The sequence below is a fragment of the Ovis aries genome, chromosome 2 (genome assembly GCF_016772045.2).
Source record: "Ovis aries strain OAR_USU_Benz2616 breed Rambouillet chromosome 2, ARS-UI_Ramb_v3.0, whole genome shotgun sequence".
In the NCBI taxonomy this organism is placed as follows: Eukaryota; Metazoa; Chordata; class Mammalia; order Artiodactyla; family Bovidae; genus Ovis; species Ovis aries.
In genome coordinates this window covers 137,350,409-137,376,160 of record NC_056055.1, presented here as the reverse complement: position 1 = coordinate 137,376,160, position 25,752 = coordinate 137,350,409, and the positions used below count along the sequence as shown (strand labels likewise).

Here is a 25,752-nt window from a genome sequence, read left to right as displayed (position 1 = left end):
ATGTGAAAGTAAGTGGAGAAAAATGTATCTGGAATATTAGGCCAAAGGAAGAAGTTAAAAAAAAGTTTGAATGAATGTCTGTTACTGCCTTTATATGCCTGTTTCTCTCTGTTCATGTGTTAGGTATTAACCTTAAAATAGTCAACATTTTTAAAAGGTAGAAGAGTATAGTATAACATTCAATTACTTTAGCAGCTTCCATCAAAAAGCAACTTGAGCTTCTAGTTTGAGATACATACCTCTGGTGTCAAGAAGACTTGAATTCCTGTAACAAAATTTGGTTACCAAGACTTCCCCAGGAGATAACCTGTCTTTAGCTAGTTAAATATTTGTATCTGTATGTAATTGATATTTTAATACCCTTACTTTCCTGTCCCCATAAGTGGGTTGACTCTGAATCCTGGATACATGTTCCTTCTTTCCTCATAGATCGTATGAAAATGAATTTCAAAAGCCTTTGCTAGTAAGATAACTTTCCTATTTTACAAATAAGAAAAACAGAGGCCCAAGACTTGCCTGTGCCTTTGAGCCTGGATCCTGTGAGAGCAGGGCATGGTACCTAAATCTTCCCAATGTCAGTCTCCACTAAATCATGCTAGTACTTAATACTAATACTTCATAATTAAGTATTAATACTTAATAAGTAAATGCCCATTAAACACAAGACAGCTGGGCAATAAGATTTGCTTTAAGTGTTAAGAGGCATTTTTACGATTCCATATATAATGTGTTCTGAAAATTGTGTATATTGTATGTTTAAAAACAGGATTTAGGCAGAAGTGTGTGTTAAAATATTTTGAAATGTATGCAGCACCAAAGCCTTAATACTATTATATGTAAAACACTCTAGCATCTGTAGCAACTGGTATTAAAACATTTATGAACTTTTTGCCTTCTAAATATGTGCTCAAAACTTTAGAAACATACCTACAGGCATACCTCATTTTATTGCACTTTGTTTTACTGTACTTCACAGATACTATGGGAGTTTTTCGTTTTTTTGTTTTTTTTTTTTAATTGAAGGCTTGTGGCAAGGTGTCATTTTCCCAACATGTGTTTACTTCATGACTCTCTCTCACATTTTGGTAATTCTTGTAACATTTTTCATTTACTATTACTTTAATTATGGTGATCTTGGATATTACTGCTATGAATTCCTGAAGGCCCAGATACTGATTAGCATTTTTTTTTAGCAATGAAGTATTTTTTAATTAAGGCAGGTACATTGTTTAGACATAATTCCCTTGCAACTTAATGGACTACAGTATACTGAAAACGTAAGTTACAAGAAACCAGAAAATTCAAGTGACTCCTTTCTTGCAGTCTTTGCTTTATTGCTGTGGTCTGCAACCTAACCTGCAGTATCTCCAATGTAAAATAACAATAGAAAGATAAACAGTTAAGATAAAGGGGAATGAAGAAAATGTGCTCGTCATTTGCCGTTTTATTGGCTCCTGCCTTCCCCATGAAGGTGCTCACTCTGTCTGGCCTACAGACTGATTCCAGAAGTTTAGACTAGCTCTTAGGAATGTGGAGTACATTTGGCTGTGGAACACTATTCTCCAGGATGGCTGGGTTTACCACAAACCCACCGAAGGCGGCGTGACTGAATCCCTGTGCTGATGGAACCATGGCAGCCACTCTGAGTTGATATGTGGGGAGTGACAGAGGTGAGAGGTGTACCGTCTGCCCAGCCCTTTCGCAGCCCCAACCACCGCACCCTTGCATTCCTGCGGCAGTGGTGCAGGGATCAAGCCATAGGCCCTTGGTGACCCCTTTGGCTGTGGCAGGTAGGGAAGAATATATAAGGGAGAAAGATGATGTTTTCACATGGTGAGAAGGGCTAAAGGTGTAGGACTCTGCTGCTTGTGTGTCCGTGAGGTTGGGTTAAGGCAGAGATAGGAAAGGATAAAGGATTCTAGGCTTTGCTTATAGAGATATTGTGGGGGTAGGAAAGTTGTGGTCAGTACTGGCAAGCACGTGAGGTTGGAGATAGCAGAGTCCCAGGGAGGATAGGAAGCTCAGACATTGTAAGATGGGGACCTGTGAGATCAGGACTTGCCTACATTACTAAAATTCACATATGTGTAGAAATCCTGGTAGTGAGCACCCCAGGTGTTAGAAGTATGTTGGTATAACCTTTTTGGAGCTTTTTTTTGGGGGGGGGGGGTGGCAAGATTACCCAGAATTAAAAATGCATATATTGTTTGACTCAGAAATTCTGCTTAAGAATTTATCCTACAGATAAACAGATGTATGAACTTAGGACACATACATGTACATAGATGTGTATGTAAGGATGTTTGTCAGCTGAAAGCCTTACAAAATTATAAATGTCCACTGATTAAGGGACTGGTTGAATAAATGATGTTCCATTGGTAGATGCAACACCACCAGCTGTGAGAAACAACTAGATTTGTGTGTAGAGATACGCGAAGACCTCTGAAATGTGAATGAGAAAAAGCAACATGCAGACCAATAAGCATGAAGAACTCCCGCTTAAAAAGAAATGCTTGTTTTATATTTAATTTTAAATAGTATTTTTAATTGAACCAGACTGATATGTCTGGAAGGACATGCAAAGCTCCTTGAGAGTTTGGGTGGGGATGAGACATACCCACCTGAAAACTCTGCAACTTCTTACATATTGTCCGTATTATCCTTTCAGTTTAGAAACTCCATTAATATTAAAATTATTAATATAAAACAATTTATAATTTTGAATGTGTCAAGTTTAAACAGTTTTATAAATATCACATCATCATGTTTTAAGTTATGTCTGTTAACAGCTATTTTCTTTAGCAGCGGGGGAACAGGAGTAACATCGGGAAACAGAGTTTTTCCTGTGGTTTTTAAGATGCAGCATCTGAGGATGCCTGTGTCCGTGAGCTCATCTTACATCCAGATAGCAAAAGGCTGAGCTGGTCTTCTCCTTTGTCTTCAGATCCCGGCCTGTGATTAATATTCAGCAAACCGTCACAGTGACACCTAACAGAATTGATCTCCGTCAGAAGACGCTCTGTGGGGCGCCTAGTGGGATATGGTGAGCATTTGCGCCGTGTCCACTCTTCCCCCACAGTTTGATATCTCTGCTTTATGGTGACCCGGTTGTCCCGAGGAGCCACAGGGAAGATTAAGAGAAATGGGGAGGGAAAGGGAAGAGGAATCTTGTCAAGTGGATATATAACATTTTACTCATCGGTCGTCACTGGGGGGATATGAGGATGAGGAACGTGTTGAGATATTTTTTTTTTTCCAGGGCAGTAAGGCATTTCTTAATGACTATGTGTTTGATTTCATACAGTCTCAAGGTTAAGGCCTGTTTTGAATATACGGCTAAACCCACCGGTTACAATCCTTCAATAAGTAAGTACCTAGTACTTTTTGTTTGCTTGCTTATCTGAACATCTTTGTTTTGCTTAGTTTCCTTTAATTGGAGTATAATTGCTTTACAATGTTGGGTTAGTTTCTGCTGCACAACAACGGGAATCAACTGAAAGCAGATCTTTTCTGTCTGCCAGGTTGAAAAGTTCTGAATAAATAACTAGAAGAACAGAACTGTCGTGGCCAACATGGGTCCATAAATTCTGATTTAAAGAACTAAGTCTGTCATCTCCTTTTTACTCAGAAGAGTGAAGCACAGGAGGGAAAAAATGCATTTGGTCCCCATTTGAGTTTTCCAGAGCGGATGGTTTAGGGCACAATGACTGCCTTGGATAAGTACTCATTTGCTGCCACAACCGTTTCCTCCATGTCTGCCTTTGAAAAGCAGGGTGGAAAATTGGTTTTGTGGTTGTGAGGTGGCGGGTGGTAGTTGTAGAAGAGTGACCGCGGGAGCCTGAGTCCTACTTGAATAAATTATCAGTTTCTAGTCTCTTCACTGCTGGGTCCCCTCCCAGAGGCCTCTGTGGTCCAGAACTCCCATGCTGTGTCCCTGAGTGTGGGCCTGGGGGGACCTGAAGACTGGGCTTGAACTCAAGAGACCTGGGCTCTGCTCCTGGATCTGGTGCTTCAACACAGAGCTAATCCCATAATGTTTTGAGTTTTTATTTTCCTATCAGTTAGAAATAAATGCCCCTGATGGGAATTAACTACGTAGGATTGTGGCAGAGTTCAGATGAGATATGGTGGAGAAAGGGCTTCCCTGGTGGCTGAGACAGTAAAGAATCTGCCTGCAATGCAGGAGACCCCAGGTTTGATCCCTGGGTTGGGAAGATCCCCCGGAGAAGGGAATCACTCACCACCCACTGCAGTATTCTTACCTGGAGAATGCCATGGACATAGGGGCCTGGCAGGCTACAGTCCATGGGGTCTCAAAGAGTTGGACATGACTGAGTTTCACTTTTTCAAGGTGGTGAAAGCAGGTTGTCATTCATAAGGTCTTATTCTACTTCACTTTTTTTTTTTTTTAAATAAGAAAGACAGGAGTTTTGCCACAGGGTTTGACAAATTTTTAATGATACTCTCACAATAGTGATGATCACCAAGGCCTTCTCTGGTGTGTTTTAGTAGCAGCTGTACCTCTTCAGGAGTAAACCAGAGTAAAGTTGGGGGCCTAGGAATCTAAAGACATCTTTTCCCCAAACAGGAAGTGCAGAGCGAAGGTGATTTCCTTCCTGGGTCAGCCGTGGTCTGCCGGGGTCCAGCCCCGGTGGATCCAGGGAATTCGAAGTGGGGACGGCGTTGGCGAGGAAAAAACTTATTTATTTATTAATATAAGATTAGATTAGGAAGAAATAGTGTAGTAGGAAAATTAAGTGGAGAAAGAAGGCTGACGGGGAAGCCAATTGGCTTACGGGGAAGGCCAATAAAGTTCCAGACAAGGAGCTTGCACCATCTACGTTGGGCCACCGGCGCCCACTTGACTATCTAAGGGTGCCCCTCCTTAGGCTCCCTTTCACGTGGGTCTTAAAAGCCAGGGCAAGTAAGTAGACTCAGTGAGCCGCCCCGCTCCAGATGGGAATTCAGTCTGAAATTAGAGTAAAGTGGAGACATGGGGGAAACCAGTCCAGCAACTGGCCCCGTCCTCTATTGTTCAGAAGGCCTTTTATACTTTTGATAAAACATGGAGATCAATGGGTAACACAAAGTTATGCAGCGTTAGCAGCCCAGACTCTTATCAAAACCAGGCTTTTCTCTCTGCATACCTAGTTGTATACACAAATCTTAGGTAATTTATGTCATCTTCCAGCCAAAAGGGCCAATTAACATTTTACAGCCTTTTTTCTGATAAGGGTTTGTCAACCAGAAGACTTATTTGTGTTGATCTTCCCAAGGTCTGGTGCCACTCTCAGAAAGCACTGAATAAAGTTACATTTTTACATAGCAAGGATACAAGAGGAGTGCAGCGATATATAACAAAGAGAAAAGTAATTAACTCAAAAGTCTAATGTTGCTAACATCAAAACTACTATATAACCTTTTCCATATCCCGTTTACATTGATTAACATCCTCCCAGGTGCCTAAAAGATAAAGAATATGGAGGCCTGGCAGCAGTCATTGAGTCAACAGTGAAAACCCTCTACCAATATGATTTTTAACTGTTTAGAAAAGGCTCTGTATCTTTAAGATGCTTTTAAGCTTTGTGCCTCTCGCAGTTGGGGGGCTGTAAGCAATTCACAAGCTGTAAGAGGTCCGGGGGAACCTGTTAGGCAAGCTAGAGAGTTATCAGAGGGGGTTTAACTGAAACATCCCTTTCAAATGCAGAAGACTAAAGCCCTGAGTTGACTTTTTCCAGAGAATATTAGAAGAGTGGAAAAGCAGGCAGGTTCTTATTTTTTGGGAGTGGATGCTCAGGAAATTCCAGGGGGAAAACCTGAGGTCTGATTAGCCTTGCCATCAGAGCTCTGCCGCATGACCTGCATGACCTTGTCATGGGTGGAATTCCTCACACTGGCTCCCGGCAGTGGTCCCAGCGGCTAGGTGTACCAGTGCAGCAGAGCTGCCAAGGAAACCTTTCTGGAAGGACAGGGTGGTTCTCAAGGTTTTCAGTTTTTACTCCTCTTTGAGATGGAATGAGTTTTCTTAAGGCTTCTCCATGTTACCTTGAGTATTTCTTCTCTTTATGAAAAAAAGATGTCCCTTTATGATATCCCAGAACTTCACAAATAAATAAGTCTGCCTTTACCCAATCCATGCTGTCATAAACCCACCTGGCCTTCATCTTCCCAGATTTTAAACTGTCCTCGGGAGATTTCTTCATCTCCTTCACCTTTTTAGGCCCCTTCTTCTGGGCCCCCTCCCGCTCTATTGTCCCTCCATGAGCTCTGCAGACCTTGCAGTGTGGTGTACATGTATCAGGACTTCCCACCCCCAGGGGAGCTGTGGCCTTTTACTTTGCTCTTGAAGTAGCCGATATTTTACTGAGTATAGAAAATACTGTTCTTTGTGTGGCTTTCAGTAATAGAACATATTTTATGATTTCTCACAATCTCTCACCCTCTCAGATTTTGTGTTGTTTTTACCCAGCTGTGGTCTCTTCCGCTTGCCAGCTTGGATCGTGGGGCCTTTTACCATTGTGTCTGGAAGCAGCCTAGAGGGACCAGAAAGGGAGAGACTAGGCAGGGAGAGGGAAAGGAAACATGCTTTTATTCTATTGGTCATCTTCTCAAACCACACTGTTTGTCAAAGATGTGAAATCTCATCAGAACATTTCTTGTCTTCCCTCAGATCAATCATTTTTACAAAATAAATTACAAACTTCCTTCTAGCCTACATGCTGCCCTTGATGCCATGTATATTAATTCTCTATAACTACCCCTACATTAACCAAGTATTTATGGATAGCCCACTATAGATTGGGCTTCCCTTGTGGCTCAACTGTTAAAGAATCTGCCCGCAATGCGGGAGACCTGGGTTCGATCCCTGGGTTGGGAAGATCCCCTGGAGAAGGGAAAGGCTGCCCACTCCTGTATTCTGGCCTGGAAAATTCCATGGACTGTTTAGTCCTTGGGGTTGCAAAGAGTCAGACACAACTGAGCGACTTTCACTTCACTATAGAAAGTACATTTTTCCTCTGAAGGATTTGAAAGCAAGCCTGTTTTTATTGCCATTGCTTCCATGGTATTGGGAAATTCTAAGTCAAATAAAGCAGAACTTGCACAAAGCTGCAAGAGTTAATACATCTAAAATCTGTTCGCCATGTCTGAGTGTGTGAGCTTATTGTTCGGCTAGGCTGTTTTAATTCAGCAGTCCTTGGATATAGTGTTCCATCCTTACAGATATTTATAATTGAGCCTTAATGACTGTTCTACTTGGTTTGCCCCTGCAAAGGTCAGCAAAGGTGGCCAGCAAGGATTTTAAGATGATGTGAACTGTCTGGAGGGTCAGAAAAGGTTGGAGAGGGTTTGGTAGATAAATGGTTTTAATGCCCCCACGCACTCCCCTGCTTTTGGCATGAGGGGCACTCAGCATGTGAGCCTTCGCCTGGTTCATTGTGAAGTTAGCAGGTCACTGATAAATGGATGATGTCAATGCTCACAGAGGGCCTAAAATGGAGGCGCATTCCATTTGGCAGCCATGACATTTAAGAATTCTTCAGATGGACACAGAAATTACTATTGAAACTGTTGTTTCTAAATTTTGGTTTTATGTATGGGAACAGCCATTGTTTCAGCACAAGGATGGTGACAGTGTATGTGTGTGCATGTAAGTGTGCATTGGGTGTGTGTTGATGTGTTTGTTCATCTATTCTACTAACCCTGTTTATGTCAAGTGTTGTGCTGTTGCTGGGGAATACAGTGGTGAACAGCTGGAGGTGGTCTCTGAAGCGGCTTTTCCTGGGAAAGTGATTGGGCATTCACAGTGCAGCAGACTTAAGTGTAGTGATGCTGCTGCTAAGTCACTGCAGTCGTGTCCGACTCTCTGCGACCCCATAGATGGCAGCCCACCAGGCTCCTCCGTCCCTGGGATTCTCCAGGCAAGAATAGTGGAGTGGGCTGCCATTTCCTTTTCCAGTGTGTGAGAGTGAAGTCGCTCAGTCATGCCCGATTATTCATGACCCCATGGACTGTAGCCCACCAGGCTCCTCCGTCCATGGGATTCTCCAGGCAAGAGTACTGGAGTGGGGTGCCATTGCCTTCTCCAGTGTAGTGATGAGAGAAATACCAGGAGGGGCTGGGAGAGCTTCCTGGATTTTGAAATCTGTAGGAGGAGTAGAGTTAGCCTGGCAATGAAGCAGAGGTAAAATGAAAAAGAGCGGGGTGGTCCAGCTGGCAGAAGCCTAGGGGAAGTGGGAACCTGCACATCTGAGAGGCTTTATAAGGCAGTTATCTTTTGTGTTTGTTACACAAAAGGAGCTGACTCTTTCTTGCTGTAGGACTCTGGGCCGGTCATCTAGTTCTGTGGGTCTCCAGTTCTTCATGTGTAAGTAGAGGGTATTAAAATAGGTGCTTGCAAAAAGGTCCCTTCCAAACTCTAATGTGACTATTAGAACATGGATTCATTTTCTGGAGCAGATTTTTTCTCCTGAGGCTGGCTTCTCTGACCCTGTACACACTGGTTTGCTTCCCCTTCTGATGGCTTTGTTGCTTAGTTGCTACGTCATAACCTTCTCTTTGGTGACCCCATGGGCTGTAGCCCGCCAGGCCAGGCTCCTTTTGTCCATGGGATTTTCCAGGCAAGAATACTAGAGTGGATTGCCATTTCCTTTTCCAGGGGATCTTCCCAACACATGGATCGAACCTGTGTCACCTGCATTGCAGGTGGGTTCTTTACCACTGAGCCACCAGGGAAGCCCCTTCTGATGGTTTTTTGTTGTTTTTCAGTTACTAAGTTAAGTCCAAATCTTTGCAACCCCGTGGACTATAGCATTCCCAGATCCTCTGTCCTCCACTGTCTCCAGCGTTTGCTCAAATTCATGTCCACTGATTCAGTGTTGCCATTTAACTGTCTCATTATCTGTCTCCCCTTCTCCTACTGCCCTCAGTCTTTCCCAGCATCAGGGTCTTTTGCAGTGAGTTGGCTCTTGGCATCAGGTGGCCAAAGTATTGGAGCTTCAGCATCAGTCCTTCAAGTGGATATTCAGTGTTGATTTCCTTTAGTGTTGGCTGGTTTGATATCCTTGTAGTTCAAGGATGGTTGAAAGTGAAAGTGAAGTCGCTCAGTCGTGTCCGACTCTTTGTGACCCCATGGACTGTAGTCTATCAGGCTCCCCCGTCCTTGGGATTTTCCAGGCAAGAGTGCTGGAGTGGATTGCCATTTCCTTCTCCAGGGGACCTTCCCAACCCAGGAATCGAACCTGGGTCTCCCGCATTGCAGGCAGATGCTTTACCATCTGAGCCACCAGGGATGGTTAGTGAGTGATTAATAAATAAGTATTAAAACATAGCAGCTATATCCAGTGAATTGGCAAAGAATGCATTCTGAAGTTAAGAAATGAGATTTTGATCATCCAAATCGTAGCTTATCTCCGAGCTCTGTTAGTGTAGGTTATCACAAGTAGGATGTGCCCTCTGGGGCTTTGGAAGTGGAAACCTTGATCCTGGGAGTTTTCTTAACGGACAAAGGGGCCCTCTAACCACTGAAAGAAAGTATGTTTTACCTTTAAATTCTTCATCAAGACATCTCCATCTCTAATATGTTTTTCCATTTTTAGACAATTATTCTTTATGAGCGCTTTAATGTGTATAAGAACCACCTGATGATCTTATTAAAATGCAGCCTCAAGGTTCAGTAGTCTGGCTGGGCCTGAGGATCTGCATTCCTGATACCACACAGGAGAAGCTGCTGTTGATCTAGAGGCCTTTTTGGAATTTAAGCACCGGACTGTTAAAGAGGGAGTCAGTTTAGGTCCTTCCGCCCGGTTGGCTGCCCTCCTGTTTGTCGTACTCTCGTGAGTTCTTGAAATGCAGTGAAACTGATTCTTAATGAGTTTCTGAAGTTTTGACTTATTCTTGAGCTCCCCCACGTGGCCCAAAGGAAATGTAGCTTTAAAAATTGTTCATAGTAGTAGGCAGGAAAGGACAGCTTGATTTGAAACTTCATAAGTCTGAATGTACATCGCCAGGAAATATGAAGGAAAACCCTGGCAATGAGAAAAAATGTTCTAAGAGGAATTAAAATATATCAAAAACAAACAGTATACTTATAGCTGTGTTGTGTATGAGTACGTTTTAAGTTCCTGTGATTTTGTTGATTTCATCTAGCCATTGTGGGCACTCTGGAAGCTGAAAAGGAAAGAAGAAAATCTGGGCTGTCGTCAAGAGTTCAGTTTCGAAACCAAGGTTCTGAGCCCAAGTATTCGCAAGAGCTCACTCTGAACAGACAGAAACAGAAGGCGTGCATGGAGGAAACCCTCTGGCTCCAGGTGAGGGCCATAGACAGATCAGTTCTGTCATGCAGATGGATGGTCACAAGTGTAGATCTGACATTTTATATAAATACCAGCAACACATTATCCAGGACAAAGGAAAGCATTGTTTTGGAGTTCCCTGGTAGTGTTGATAGCATGCTTCAATTGCATCTCTGCATTCTTTTCAGGAAAACATCAGAGATAAACTGCGTCCCATTCCCATAACTGCTTCAGTGGAGATCCAGGAGCCAAGCACTCGGAGGCGAGTGAATTCGCTTCCAGAAGTTCTCCCAATTCTGAATTCAAATGAACCCAAATCTGTTCATACAGATGTAAGTATTTCTGATTTTCGTTTTACTAATTGTTTGCCATTTTATTATGCTAAATCAAACATCTCTGAAGGCAATAGACTAGTGATTGATTTGCCCTAAAGGCCATGCCTTTGTATATTAAATAAGCTTTTTAATATATGTATAGTTTGGAGAAAATTTGCTTCCCAGGTAAACAATGGATATAGAAACCTACAGAATACAATTTGGAGATGAGAGTTGTTTTTCTTAATAATTTCTGGTCATTGAGCCTTATTGAGACTATAATTGATAAAACTTATTCTTCTCATGAGCTTCCCTGGTGGCTGAGATGGTAAAGAATCCGCCTGCAATGCGGGAGACCTAGGTTTGATCTCCAGGTTGGGAAGATCCCTTGGAGGAGGGCATGGCAGCCCACTCCAGTATTCTGGTCTGGAGAATCCCCATGGACAAAGGAGCCTGGTGGGCTGTGTAGTCCACGGGGTTGCAAAGAGTCAGACACAACCGAAATATATGAGCAATGAAGTAGTCAAAATTTAGTGTCTAATGTAGCCTATGTAATCTTAGGAAGTAAAATTTATATGGTGTGGCTTGCTGTATACCTCTTAATGAAGCAGTGGGTGTTTGTTTGCTGGGGTTTAGGATGCCTGCATCTGCAGGGTTAGGCTGGGGACCGGTGACATCTTGACTTAATGTTTGTACTTGTCAAAACATAGCTGGTAGTGGAGTGTCCGCTCTGAGGCCCTGGTTCTGGTGCCCAGGACGAAGCTTTCCATGAGTGAGTTAGGCCTAGGGGCCCATGCCTACACCTGCACGTTGCGGTATTTATTGCCGTCACGTGTAGTTGCTTGTGTGCTTTTCAGGACACTTAAAATGTCACTTGTGCAGTCACTAAGTCATGTCCATGGGCTGCAGCCCGTCAGGCTCCTGTCTGCCGCTGCCTCCCAGAGTTTGCTCAGATTCATGTCCATTGAGTTAGTGATGCTATCTAGCCATCTATTCCTCTGCTGCCCCCTTCTTCTGTTGCCTTCAGTCTTTCCCAGCATCAGGGTTTTTTCTAACGAGTCAGCTCTTCGCATCTTTGCATCAGGTGGCCAAAGTATTGGAGCTTCAGCGTCAGTCCTTCCAGTGAATATTCAGGGTTGATTTCCTTTAGGATTGGCTGGTTTGATCTCCTTGCTGTCCAGGGGACTCTCAAGAGTCTTCTCCAGCACCACAGTTACTCAGTACTCAGTTATTTAGTACTCAGCTTTCTTTATGATCCAACTGTCACATCAGTACATGACTACTGGAGAAAACCATAGCTGTGATTATGTGTACCTTTGTTGGTGGAGTGATGTCTCTGCTTTTTAATACACTGACTAGGTCTGTCATAGCTTTTCTTCCAAGAAGCCAGTATCTTTTAATTTCATGGCTGCAGTCTCCATCCGCAGTGATTTTGGAACCCAAGAAAATAAAATCCGTCAGTGCTTCCACTTTACCCCCTTCTATTTGCCATAAAGTGATGGGACCAGATGCCAGGATCTTAGACTTTTTTAAACTTGAGTTTCAAGCCAACTTTTTCACTCTCTTCTTTCACCCTCATCAAGAGGCCCTTTAGTTCCTCTTCACTTGCTATTATTAGAGCAGTGTCATCTGCATATCTGAGATTGTTGATATTTCTCCTGACAGTCTTGATTCTAGCTTGTAATTCATCCAGCCCAGCACTTCCCATGATGCATTCTGCATATAAGTTAAATAAGCAAGGTCACAATATACAGCCTTGTTGTACTTGTCAGTGTCACTTATTGTTACATTAATATTTCTTCTGCATATTGCCATATACACAAGCTCCATAGTCATGTTAAACATGAAAAACAAGAAGACCATTTTCCTAATTATTGATGAGTGTGATTATCAAGCATCCCTTAGCATAGTGCAAGATACTCTGCCCTTTGCTTTCCTAACCTTGAACTCTGTTTCCCCATCTGTGCAGTGGGTCTCTGAACAGTATATGTGTCATAGTCCCTTGTGAGGATTGCATGAGTTTAAATACGTAGTCATGTGTTAGGTAGTACTGTCATTATTATCGTTAATTCTTACAGTAACCCTGTATAGCAGGGCGGTTGTATCCCCACGTCACCTGTGTTGAAACCTAGACTACGAAAGATTAAGTGACCGGCCCAGAGCCACACAGCTGAGCCAGGCCTACTGTTTACTGCCCTACAGCATCTCAGTGCCTTGGTCAAAGTGTTCTGAAAACAGTTTCATTAAAGGACAGAGTGGGCGTTCGATGCAACGTTTGCAGTTTGAATTCTGCTATGGTAATTGTCACGATGGGAATGAACCGCATGGAAACAGTCTCCTATTTAGAGTCCTAAGTGGTGTAAATTACCATTTTGTTTTCCTACAGGTGCACTTCTTAAAAGAGGGATGTGGAGACGACAACATATGTAACAGCAACCTTAAGCTAGAGTATAAATTTTGTACCCGAGAAGGAAATCAGGACAAATTTTCTTATTTACCAATGTAAGAACTGCACTGTAGTACTAGCAAAAATGGTTCTGGCTTTGCAGTGACTTTCTGTGAAAGGTTATTGCAAATCTATTGAGAACTTTGTTGTTTTCCTTTTTTTTTTGTAATAGTCAAAAAGGTGTACCAGAACTAGTTCTAAAAGATCAGAAGGACATTGCTTTAGAAATAACAGTGACGAACAACCCTTCTAACCCAAAGAATCCCACCAAAGATGGTGACGATGCTCACGAAGCTAAACTCATTGCCACTTTTCCAGATACTCTGACTTATTCTGCATATAGAGAACTGAGGGCTTTCCCTGTAAGTATTTTAAGAGACCAGCTTGGAGGGTAGGGGGGAAACATTGTGTGGTAAGTGAATGTTTTGTGATCTGGCCTGTTTTTCTGTTACAGGAGAAGCAGTTGAGTTGTGTTGCCAACCAGAACGGCTCACAGGCAGACTGTGAGCTTGGGAATCCTTTTAAAAGAAATTCCAGTGTAGGTGATGCCTGTATTTTAATTTTGAAAACACCATTGCAGTGTCAATATGTTCAGCCTACGGTAACAGCTATTTCTGTTTCTTAGGTTACTTTTTATTTGATTTTAAGTACAACTGAGGTCACCTTTGACACCACAGATCTGGATATTAATCTGAAGTTGGAAACGTAAGAGATTCTTTCAACCTTCCATTCAGAATTATTTCATGAAAACACAGCCAGTCAATGAATTGGCCTTTATCTAACTCATAAAAGAAGTGTAATTTAATGAGAAAACTGACTGTTACAATAAAACCTATTGTTTCCCTTTCATTTTTTCAGAACAAGCAATCAAGATAATTTGGCTTCAATTACAGCTACAGCAAAAGTGGTTATTGAACTGCTTTTATCGGTCTCTGGGTAAGTGTTTGTGTTTAGCATAACAAATCAGTGTCTGAAAGAACCATTTACAATTCTCACTAAAACTGGTGTTTTTTAATTTAACAGAGTTGCTAAACCTTCCCAGGTGTATTTTGGAGGTACAGTAGTTGGTGAGCAAGCGATGAAATCTGAAGAGGACGTGGGAAGTTTAATTGAGTACGAGTTCAGGGTAAGTGGTTGCACTTGGCCCTTCCAGTCTGTGTATGAGAAGCTAACCTATGCTGTATATGATCTTGAATATGTAGTCTTAATAAGTAACAATAAACAAGCGTGATAAAGGGAGCTTGCCAGGTTTTAAACAGCATAGTGGCTTAGTGTAAAAGTTGTCTTTCAGAATGGAGAACCACAGCTTCATTCAGCATAGGACGTTGTTCAGAATCAAATTCAGTTTGGTCTTTTTCTTCTTAGGGAGTTTTAATGTATTAATAACAAATGTGGTGTTGAGACAAAGAAATACTCGATTTTTTTCTCCCTAGAGTCTGTCTATGAAACAAAAATCTCAAAATGTTATTTGGCTTTAGAATGTATGAATGAAGAAATAAATTTTCTTCCTCTCTTATAAGGTCATCTCTCTTATTGCTTATGGTTAATGTTCACTGACCTTTCCCAAGCAGTTTTATGATGGTGAATGTGGGTTTGACGAATACCTGTTAAGGAAGGCTAACGATTGCTCTGACCCATTCCAAAGTAGGTAGTCACAGTGGCTCTTAAGTCCAGTCAAATGAACATAAGTGCATGGTACAGAGGTGACTCATAACTGATACGCAGGTTCAGGTCTGTGTGGCTCAAATCATATTCCTGAAAGCATAGTGACCGTTGTTGAGGTGAAAGTCTGAAAAAGAAAAATGGGCCCACTCTTGACTCTAGCAGGATGAAGAGGGGGAATTCTCCTCTGAAAGCATCTCTTAGCTTTACAGACAGAACTGTGACGGCTAGTGGGTGGTGGTGATTATGACACCTATGCGGATGTGGCTGCAGAGAGGTCTGTGGGTTCTGGAGCAGTCTTTCACACAAACTCTTTAGACTTCTGTTGCACGGAGTTGCTCCCTGCCCTGTCCCCAGCTTGGACTCGTGGGTTCACGGCTGCCAGAATGGCCCTACTCTGGGTCTCTCATTTGTTATCCCAAGCCCCCGCCCTGTGGTCAGGACAGGGGCAGCTTCATTTTTTGCAGTAGGTGGGGCTTCCCAGAAGCAGGTTATAGCTGCACTGTCTCCACACTGGCTGTGTCGCCTGCAAGGCAGAGTGGTCACAGAGCGATACGGGAACCACGTGACTTTCTCTGGGCATTTTGAGAGCCTGGCAGATTCTGCTGCACACAGAAGTTGCTCCTGGGTTGAAGGAACAATTATTTCTCTTTGAACTCCCCCCCTCCCCATTTTTATTGACAAGAATCTTTAAACACAAATCTCTATTTTGAATGCCCTAGCCAAAGTCCACTTTCGGAGCCTGCGCTTTTATTGTTGGATTATGCCAGATATTTTGGCTTTTTTTTCTTGGCAATAGGAACTGCTTACTTAATTTTATGTTGAGAGAATTACACTGAGATAATACATATTATTTTCTAACAGGTAATTAACTTGGGCAAACCTCTTAAAAACCTCGGCACAGCAACCTTGAATATCCAGTGGCCAAAAGAAATTAGCAACGGCAAATGGTTGCTTTATTTGGTAAAAGTAGAATCAAAAGGATTGGAAAAAATAACTTGTGAGCCACAGGGTGAAATAAACTTCCTGAAACTAACGGTATGTTGACGCATCTGTCTCACGTCTCCATAGATGTTAATATGAGAGAAGGGGGAAATCATTGCTCGCCTTGGGAAACTGACATTCTGGCATGTTGGATTTTTTTTTCCTTTGGGTCATAGTTTCTGTTTTGTTGTGAGTAACCAAGTCAGGCTGAGGATTTCTGCTGATTAGGGACCACTGTGGCATATAAGTCAGGGTCATTTTGTGCATGTTGAAGCAAATGACATTTTCTGAAGTTTGAAGGCCCAGTGTGACATATAAGGGCATGCCCTGGGGATGGGCCAGCCAGTGTTAACTCCCAGTAGAATCAAGCATTACAGAACATACTGGCACCTTAGCAAGCGACCTTGAAGACTTTTCATTCTTTTTAAAATAGAAAATATTTATTGAGTATTTGTTATGTCTCAAGCACCATGCTTAGCATTTGGTTTGCATTTTCTCATTTTATTCTCTTGCTTGTCTGATGAGGTATTTGTCTCATCCCCACCATTTCATAGATGAGCACATTGAAAATCAGAGAGATTAACTTTCTCAGAGTCACTCAGCAGTTATGAGGGCAGTGCATTCATGCACAGCCCTGCTTGTTTTCACAGCCTGCACTGTTAACCTCTCTCTGTACTGCTACACACTTAACTAACTATCTGGTCTATCATTTATGCTCCATTTTGATAAAGACTTGCTTCGTTATTGCAAGTCTGTTTCTTTTAAATTCTAAGGTTACTGGGTGTGACCAGTGTTCATAGTTGGTGGTTTATATTCATCAGCTTGGAGACACAAGATGGTCTATTATTCCTAGTCTTTAAGAAAAATGCAGTTTATTTACCTATTTTGGTTTTGCTAGGTCTTTGTTGCTGCTCTTGGCTTTCTTCTCATTGTGGTGAGCGGGGGCTGCTCTTCCTTGCGGTGCATGGGCTTCTCTTTGCAGTGGCTTCTCTTACTGTGGAGCACAGGCGCATGGGTTCCCTGGTTGCGGCTGGCAGGCTCTAGGGCCTGGGCTCAGTGGTTGTGGCACATGCGCTTTAGTTGCTCTGAGGCATATGAGAGCTTCCTGGACCAGGGATTGAACCTGTGTCCCCTGTGTTGGCAGGTGCATTCTTATCCACTGCACCACTGGGGAAGTCCGAAAAATGAAATCTTAAAGCATCTTCCTTGGCTTAGTTTTCAGTATTCTCCTTTGAATAAATCACGCTCGATCTTTTGCTACTTTCCCTTTTCCTCATTCCGTGTCGCTCATTCAGGATGTGCTGGCTTTTTACAGTTATGTTAGGTACTAATCTAAGTGCCTAGGGGTAGAGGAATGAGATTGGTTCCTGGTCTCAGGATGCTCACAGTTTGGTGAGGAGACAGCAGAACAAAGAAAGCCTTTGTCTCACTCTGAGTTTTAAGGTTGGAATGAAAGAAAATTACCTTGAAAAATAAAGTTGAAGTGAGGTTGGTAATTAACACTTCGTGATCTTACACTTACATTATTTATGCACCTTGGTGCTGGCAGAAAGGTGAAGATTATCAGTCGTGAATTTGGCATAATCTGGGAGATTTGTACTGCTGCTGCTGCTGCTAAGTCGCTTCAGTCGTGTCCGACTCTGTGCGACCGCATAGATGGCAGCCCACCAGGCTCCCCCGTCCCTGGGATTCTCCAGGCAAGAATACTGGAGTGGGTTGCCATTTCCTTCTCCAATGCATGTATGCATGCTAAGTCGCTTTAGTCGTGTCTGCTTCTGTGACTCTATGGACAGGAGATTTGTACAGTAATGCCAAAAATTATACTTGGTGGAAGTGTTTCAGATGTAATTATTTTCAGGAGGCTCACAACTCAAGAAGGAAACGAGAAATTGCCGAAAGACAGACAGATGATGGCAGAAAATTTTCTTTATTTTCTGAAAGAAAATATCAGACCCTTGTGAGTATTTTTCAAGAGCTGTGAGTTTTCCAGGAGGTGGTGGGAAGGCCTTCCCCAGACCATTGTGCTGTTGCTCCTGTTCTTCTTTTTCTCCCCAGAACTGCAGCGTGAACGTGAACTGTGTGAACATCAAGTGCCCGCTGCGGGGGCTGGACAGCAAGGCCTCCGTGGTTCTGCGCTCGAGGTTATGGAACAGCACGTTTCTGGAGGTGTGACCCCCACCGCAGGCTGTGTCCCCCAAGCCGTCTGCCACCTGCTAGAACGTTTCTCTTTTCACTCATGCTTTCACTGACTTTGTCTCCAAACAGGAATACTCCAAGATGAACTACTTGGACATTCTCGTGCGGGCCTCCATTGATGTCACTGCCGCCACCGAGAACATCAAGCTGCCCAACGCAGGCACTCAGGTTAGGGTTCCGTGGGCTTCACTTAGCTGATCTCTCTCCTCCACCCCACGCCCATGGCCTAAGGACACGCTGTTCTGGACTCATCGTGTCTTAAGGTGGTACCCACCCCAAGTTGTATTTCAGTAGAATCATGGAAGAAAGACGTGACTCAAGTCATCTCGTTCTGCTGCGGATGGGACAGATTTGAGAGCTGTTGGCTCAAGGAGAGGTGGGGTGCACCTCTTAAGTCTAAAGGTCCCACATCTTGTACCACCCCTCCTGCCAATGCCAGTGTTGGCGTACTCCCACTGATGGTAACCTCACTGCGCTATGGGGGAGCTCTTGGCATGTATGGCCAGTGGCAGTTGTTAGAAACCATCTCTATATAGGCATTGAGACTTGAATCTTCTAAGATCAGTTCCTGATTATGCCCCCGGAACAAGTCCCAACATAAGTCCTCCTTCTCAGCCATGTGGCAGCCTTTGAAATAATTGAAGGAAACTGTCATGCTTTCTCCGACATACCTCTCTTACTCTCTTCAAAGCTGACCACCCAGCTCATCTGTCCTGCCCGATGCAGCTGCAGAGGTTCCAGATCTCTTTTCTTCCTGGGCCAGCTCCAGGAAGGAGAGCGGACGTGTGGTCTGCCTAGTTCAGCTTAACTTTCCCTTTAACAGCCTCCCAGCTTCTGTTAGTTCAGCCTGAACTGTGGTCTTTAAATGGTTGCTGAAGATGGTTTGCATTTCTGGCAGCTACTATTTTTCTGTTTGTGTTCTACTGAAACTTGCAGGTGTTTTCATCTGAATGTGCTGTCAAACTGTATTTCCCACGTCGCACCCTTGAGCAGTTTTTAAAAATGTAAATACACGCCTTTAAGTGGATCCTGACATCTTGCGTGGTTTACTTTTGGTCTGTTGTTTGGGCTTACAATGTAATTTTGAGTCTTGATCATTTGCTCTCTGGTAACTTTCTTTCCTTACAAGCTTTATCTTTTTAAAACCAAGAAGCCTATCTTGGGTATTTTCATCCAGATAATTAAGAAAACTGTTGACCAGGACCAGCAGCAGAAGCTTGTGTATAGTGAAGGGTCCCTAGTTGGGGGTACGGGGTCTGGCCCCACAGGGACTTGTATCAGGCTCTCAGAGTAAATGACTAGAGGTCACAGGTGGGAGTGTTTTGCAAAAGAGGGTGAATGGAGAACTACTGTCCTAAAGCTGACCTATTGATGTACTTAAGGCAATGTCTAGGCTTCAGTCCTTTGACCAGCTGAAATCCAGTGTGTCTCCCTGATGACCTTGGTTTCTGGAATATAGTGACCCTTATTTAAAATTTACCATCTCAACTAGAATACAAACATCTGTCTGGGCAAGTGCTAAATTGGGCAGGATGCTGGGGCATGTGGTGTAAACTGGGACTGTCCCAGACTTAACCGGGATGTACCCTCACCATGACCTTATGTTGTCTTTGCAGGTTACTCCTACCTTTCTACATCTTTTTAAAAATGTTAAATTAAATTTAATTTTTTGGGTGCACTGAGTCTTCATCGTGCGCAGGCTTGCTGTGACATGTGGGCTCAGTTGCCCCTTGGCATGCGGGATCTTAGTTCCCCAACCAGGGATTGAACCCACATCCTGTGCTTTGGAAAGCAAATTCTTAACCACTGGACCACCAGGGAAGTTCCTCTACCTTTACTAATAAGGCATCATCAGTTCAGTTCAGTTCAGTCGCTCAGTCGTGTCTAACTCTTTGCGACCCCATGAATCGCAGCACACCAGGCCTCCCTGTCCATCACCAACTCCTAGAGTTCACTCAGATTCATGCCCATCGAGTCTGTGATGCCATCCAGCCATCTCATCCTCTGTCGTCCCCTTCTCTTCCTGCCCCCAATCCCTCCCAGCATCAAAGTCTTTTCCAGTGAGTTAACTCTTCGTATGAGGTGGCCAAAGTACTGGAGTTTCAGCTTTAGCATCATTGCTTCCAAAGAAATCCCAGGGCTGATCTCCTTTAGAATGGACTGGTTGGATCTCCTTGCAGTCCAAGGGACTCTCAAGAGTCTTCTCCAACACCACAGTTCAAAAGCATCAATTCTTCGGTGCTCAGCCTTCTTCACAGTCCAACTCTCACATCCGTACATGACCATAGGAAAAACCATAGCCTTGACTAGATGGACCTTAAGGACCGTCAAACCACACCCTTTCTCTCCCTTTCTGATTAAAGGCAGTTGCTATAACTTTCTGTAGCTTTAATCAGCAATCCTGAGAATCACTGAGCTTCAAAGAGAAGAAAAGTTCAGAGGGAAGAAACTAATATTAATAAAGCACTAATTAAATGCCTACCATCTACTAGATGCTTTACCCATATACTATCATCTAAGCTGCAGGAGAATGCCAAGGTAGACATTGTACCCACTTTACAGAAAAGGAAGCAGGCAAAGACAGGGGATGTCATTTGGGGTCCTGGATTGAAATCTATACCATTCTGGCTTCTGGGCCCCTATTCTTTGACTTTAAAATACTTGCTCCCCATGAAGTCCCCAGATCTCAAGTTCAGATGAGAAAACTGAGTCCAAGGAAGGTTGTCTGTCCCTCAGGGTCACAGGACCAGCATGTGGGGTGGAGGTAAGACCAGACCTTGGGCTCATGACTTCTCATCAAGTGCTCTTGCTTTCTTGAAGATGATGGAACTGAAGGCCATGGTGTCTAGACTGGTGGCTGGGTCACAAATGCAAATGAGGTTTTCTTGGGCATTTCATGTTCTCAGGGCTTTGAGAGCCCGTGCCTACTAATGGGAATTGGAATCTTTGTTATAATGCCACGTGATTTATTTAATAACTGGTTGATTTGAAAATGGATTAGTCTCATATCTAGAACCCATTTCTTTTGAAAACAGAGACTTTTTATTTTATTTTATTTTAATTTAAATTTTAAAATCTTTAATTCTTACATGCGTTCCCAAACATGAACCCCCCTCCTTCCTCCCTCCCCATAACATCTCTCTGGGTCATCCCCATGCACCAGCCCCAAGCATGCTGCATCCTGCGTCAGACATAGACTGGCAATTCAATTCTTACATGATAGTATACATGTTAGAATGTCATTCTCCCAAATCATCCCACCCTCTCCCTCTCCTTCTGAGTCCAAAAGTCCGTTATACACATCTGTGTCTCTTTCCCTGTCTTGCATACAGGGTCGTCATTGCCATCTTCCTAAATTCCATATATATGTGTTAGTATACTGTATTGGTGTTTTTCTTTCTGGCTTACTTCACTCTGTATAATCGGCTCCAGTTTCATCCATCTCATCAGAACTGATTCAAATGAATTCTTTTTTACGGCTGAGTAATACTCCATTGTGTATATGTACCACAGCTTTCTTATCCATTCATCTGCTGATGGACATCTAGGTTGTTTCCATGTCCTGGCTATTATAAACAGTGCTGCGATGAACATTGGGGTACATGTGTCTCTTTTAATTCTGGTTTCCTCGGTGTGTATGCCCAGCAGTGGGATTGCTGGGTCATAAGGTAGTTCTATTTGCAATTTTTTAAGGAATCTCCACACTGTTCTCCATAGTGGCTGTACTAGTTTGCATTCCCACCAACAGTGTAGGAGGGTTCCCTTTTCTCCACACCCTCTCCAGCATTTATTGCTTGCAGATTTTTGGATCGCAGCCATTCTGACTGGTGTGAAGTGGTACCTCACTGTGGTTTTGATTTGCATTTCTCTAATAATGAGTGATATTGAGCATCTTTTCATGTGTTTGTTAGCCATCCGTATGTCTTCTTTGGAGAAATGTCTATTTAGTTCTTTGGCCCATTTTTTGATTGGGTCGTTTATTTTTCTGGAATTGAGCTGCATAAGTTGCTTGTATATTTTTGAGATTAGTTGTTTGTCAGTTGCTTCATTTGCTATTATTTTCTCCCAAGAAGGCTGTCTTTTCACCTTGCTTATATTTTCCTTTGTTGTGCAGAAGCTTTTAATTTTAATTAGATCCCATTTGTTTATTTTTGCTTTTATTTCCAGAATTCTGGGAGGTGGATCATAGAGGATCCTGCTGTGATTTATGTCTGAGAGTGTTTTGCCTATGTTCTCCTCTAGGAGTTTTATAGTTTCTGATCTTACATTTAGATCTTTAATCCATTTTGAGTTTATTTTTGTGTGCGGTGTTAGAAAGTGATCTAGTTTCATTCTTTTACAAGTGGTTGACCAGTTTTCCCAGCACCACTTGTTAAAGAGATTGTCTTTACTCCATTGTATATTCTTGCCTCCTTTGTCAAAGATAAGGTGTCCATATGTGTGTGGATTTATCTCTGGGCTTTCTATTTTGTTCCATTGATCTATATGTCTGTCTTTGAAAACAGAGACTTTTTAATCTCTAGTGTTCTGTTACCTTTTCTATTAACTGATTTCTGAGATATAATAGCTCATCTGTCATATCTACATGTTTTAGTATTTTAAGGTACAGTTTGGGGGGTGGGGGTCTAAAGATTCAAGCTTATTTAAAGTGTCAAAATGCCTTCATTTTTTATTCCCTCACTTACTGAGGATTTCAATTTCATTTTTATCTTGATTCTCTTTTCCACTGTCTAGATCATTTTTCTTTGGACATGAAGCAAAGGAGGTTGAATAATTCAGCCTTGTCTTTTGGTCTCAATGTTGATATGTTTTCCCATTGCTTTTACTCTAATCCTGGCTTTAAAAAGATTTAAAAAAAAATTTGTTTCCTTATAACCCAACCAATTTTAAGAGTTTTGTGTTCAATTCTTTTTTAAAATATTTATTTTTTTAATTGAAGGATAATTGCTTTACAGAATTGTGTTTGTTTCTGCCAAACATTAACATGAATCAGTCATAGGTATACATATGTTCTCTCCCTCTTGAACCTCCCTCCCACCTGTGTTCATTTCTTAATAAAACACATTTAAGATATTGTTATAAGAAAAGTCAGGGAGAGCTGGTCACCCAACTGAACCAGATAAGATGGTTACTAAAATTTTAGCATCAGTTAAATTGATCCAGTTAACAAGCCAATTAGCCATGGATGCACTGCAGAAGTGCTAGAGAAGCCTTCCTCACAAAAGTGCTAGAGAAGCAAAATTGAATAAGATCGTGTCAATTGTTACGAATTTCATGGTCTAGGAGACAGTGAGTGGGGCTTGCCACATGGTGCAGTGGTAAAGTGGAGAAGGCAATGGCACCCCACTCCAATACTCTTGCCTGGAAAATCCCATGGATGGAGGAGCCTGGTAGGCTGCAGTCCATGGGGTTGCTAAGAGTCGGACACGACTGAGCAACTTCACTTTCACTTTTCACTTTCATGCATTGGAGAAGGAAGTGGCAACCCACTCCAGTGTTCTTGCCTGGAGAATCCCAGGGATGGGGGAGCCTGGTGGGCTGCCGTCTATGGGGTCGCACAGAGTCGAACACGACTGAAGCGACTTAGCAGCAGCAGCAGTGGTAAAGAATCCACCTCCCAGTGTAGGAGACACAAGAGATTTAGGTTCAACCCCTGGGACAGGAAGATCCCCTGGAGTAGGAAATGGCAACCCACTCCAGTATTCTTGCCTGGAAAATTCCATGGACAGAGGAGCCTGTGGGCCACAGTCCATGGGGTCCCAAAGAGTCAGACACGACTGAATGAACACAGGAGAGAGTGAACCGGGAGAGATTTGTTGAATTCAGCCAAGGAAGGAGGAAGTTTCTTATTGGTTGTACTTACATATCCCCACTTCATTCCTTCTCAAAGAAAGACAATGCCAAAGAATGATCAAACTACTACACAATTGCACTCATCTCACACACTTGTAATGCTCAAAATTTTTCAAGCCAGGCTTCAGCAATATGTGAACTGTGAACTTCCAGATGTTCAAGCTGGTTTTAGAAAAGGCAGAGGAACCAGAGGTCAAATTGCCAACATCCGCTGGATCATTGAAAACGCAAGAGTTCCAGAAAAACATCTCTTTCTGCTTTATTGACTGTGCCAAAGACTTTGACTTTGTGAAAGTGAAGTCGCTCAGTCGTGTCTGACTCTTTGCGATCCCATGGACTGTAGTCTACTAGGCTTCTCTGTCTATGGGATTTTCCAGGCAAGAGTACTGGAGTGGGTTGCCATTTCCTTCTCCAGGGGATCTTCCTGACCCAGGGATTGAACCCAGGTCTCCTGCATTGCAGGCAGATGCTTTACCCTCTGAGCCACTGACTTTGTGGATCACAATAAACTGTGGAAAATTCTGAAAGAGATGGGAATACCAGACCACCTGACCTGCCTCTTGAGAAACCTGTATGCAGGTCAGGAAGCAACCGTTAGAACTGGACATGGAACAACAGACTGGTTCCAAATAGGGAAAGAAGTACGTCAAGGCTGTATATTGTCACCCTGCTTATTTAACTTCTATGCAGAGTACATCATGAGAAACGCTGGGCTGGAAGAATCACAAGCTGGAATCAAGATTGCCGGGAGAAATATTAATAACTTCAGATATGCAGATGATACCACCCTTATGGCAGAAAGTGAAGAACTAAAGAGCCTCTTGATGAAAGTGAAGGAGAGTGAAAAAGTTGGCTTAAAGCTCAGCATTCAGAAAACGAAGATCATGGCATCCAGTCCTATCACTTAATAGCAAATAGATGGGGAAACAGTGGGAACAGTGGCTGACTTTATTTTGGGGGGCTCCAAAATCATTGCAGATGGTGATTGCAGCCATGAAATGAAGACTCCTTGGAAGGAAAGTTATGACCAACCTAGACAGCATATTAGAAAAGAGAGACGTTACTTTGCCAACAAAGGTCTGTCTGTCAAGGCTATGGTTTTTTCCAGTAGTCATGTATGGATGTGAGAGTTGGACTATGAAGAAAGCTGAGCGTTGAGGAACTGATGCTTTTGAACTGTGGTGTTGGAGAAGACTCTTGGACTGCAAAGAGATGCAACCAGTCCATCCTAAAGGAGACCAGTCCTGGGTGTTTATTGGAAGAACTGATGTTGAAGCTGAAACTCCAATACTTTGGCCACCTGACCTGAAGAGCTGACTCATTTGAAAAGACCCTGAAGCTGGGAAAGATTGAGGGCAGGAGGAGAAGGGGACGACAGAAGATGAGATGGTTAGATGGCATCACCGACTCAATGGACATGGGTTTGGGTAGACTCCGGGAGTTGGTGATGGACAGGGAGGCCTGGCATGTGGTGGTTCATGGGGTTGCAAAGAGTCGGACACGACTGAGCAACTGAACTGAACTTCATTCCTAAGGAATAGGAAGAGTAGGTAAACTTCCTACCTGCCAAAGATGAGAATGAGTGTGATAAGTGGAAGTAGGCATGTTATTCTTCAGGGTGGAGATTTTCATTTTTTGGTTCTAAATTCAGAGAAGGACTTGAGATGTGGATTCTTCTATCAGATGAATTTCTAATATGAAGAATGCTCACTAAGGGGATGGTTTCCTTAATAGTTTCGTAAAAGATAACGAAAATCCCTTCACTGGGTGAATATCTTATACTAAAGTTCAATGAAAGTGGAGTATATTACATTGAAGAGTGATTTAGGGAAACAGTTTTGGCTGGGGGCAAGCTCATGTGATCTCAGCACTGCTCACTGGTGATGGAATTTAATGCATCAGCAGAATTAAACTCTTTTCCTCTGATGGACGCATGATGGATGAGGTTCACGTGCACAGGTCATCCCTGTGGAAATGCCTAGATTTTAATGCAAGCAAAACAGTT

At 42.9% G+C, this 25,752-nt stretch overlaps 1 protein-coding gene across 2 annotated transcripts in view; it reads left to right on the top strand.

Moving 5' to 3' along the window:
• ITGA6 (integrin subunit alpha 6) overlaps positions 1-25,752 on the top strand; it is an 87,329-nt gene that overhangs the window by 51,446 nt on the left and 10,131 nt on the right. For both annotated transcript variants that reach the window (XM_027964851.3, XM_042243719.2), the window contains exons 10-23: positions 2,945-3,043; positions 3,305-3,366; positions 10,147-10,307; positions 10,481-10,624; positions 12,993-13,108; positions 13,225-13,414; positions 13,507-13,590; positions 13,678-13,757; positions 13,911-13,988; positions 14,076-14,178; positions 15,579-15,752; positions 17,557-17,655; positions 17,754-17,864; positions 17,964-18,062. In XM_027964851.3, coding sequence (XP_027820652.1) covers positions 2,945-3,043; positions 3,305-3,366; positions 10,147-10,307; positions 10,481-10,624; positions 12,993-13,108; positions 13,225-13,414; positions 13,507-13,590; positions 13,678-13,757; positions 13,911-13,988; positions 14,076-14,178; positions 15,579-15,752; positions 17,557-17,655; positions 17,754-17,864; positions 17,964-18,062 — 1,600 coding nt within the window. The remainder of the gene's footprint in view (positions 1-2,944; positions 3,044-3,304; positions 3,367-10,146; positions 10,308-10,480; positions 10,625-12,992; positions 13,109-13,224; positions 13,415-13,506; positions 13,591-13,677; positions 13,758-13,910; positions 13,989-14,075; positions 14,179-15,578; positions 15,753-17,556; positions 17,656-17,753; positions 17,865-17,963; positions 18,063-25,752) is intronic.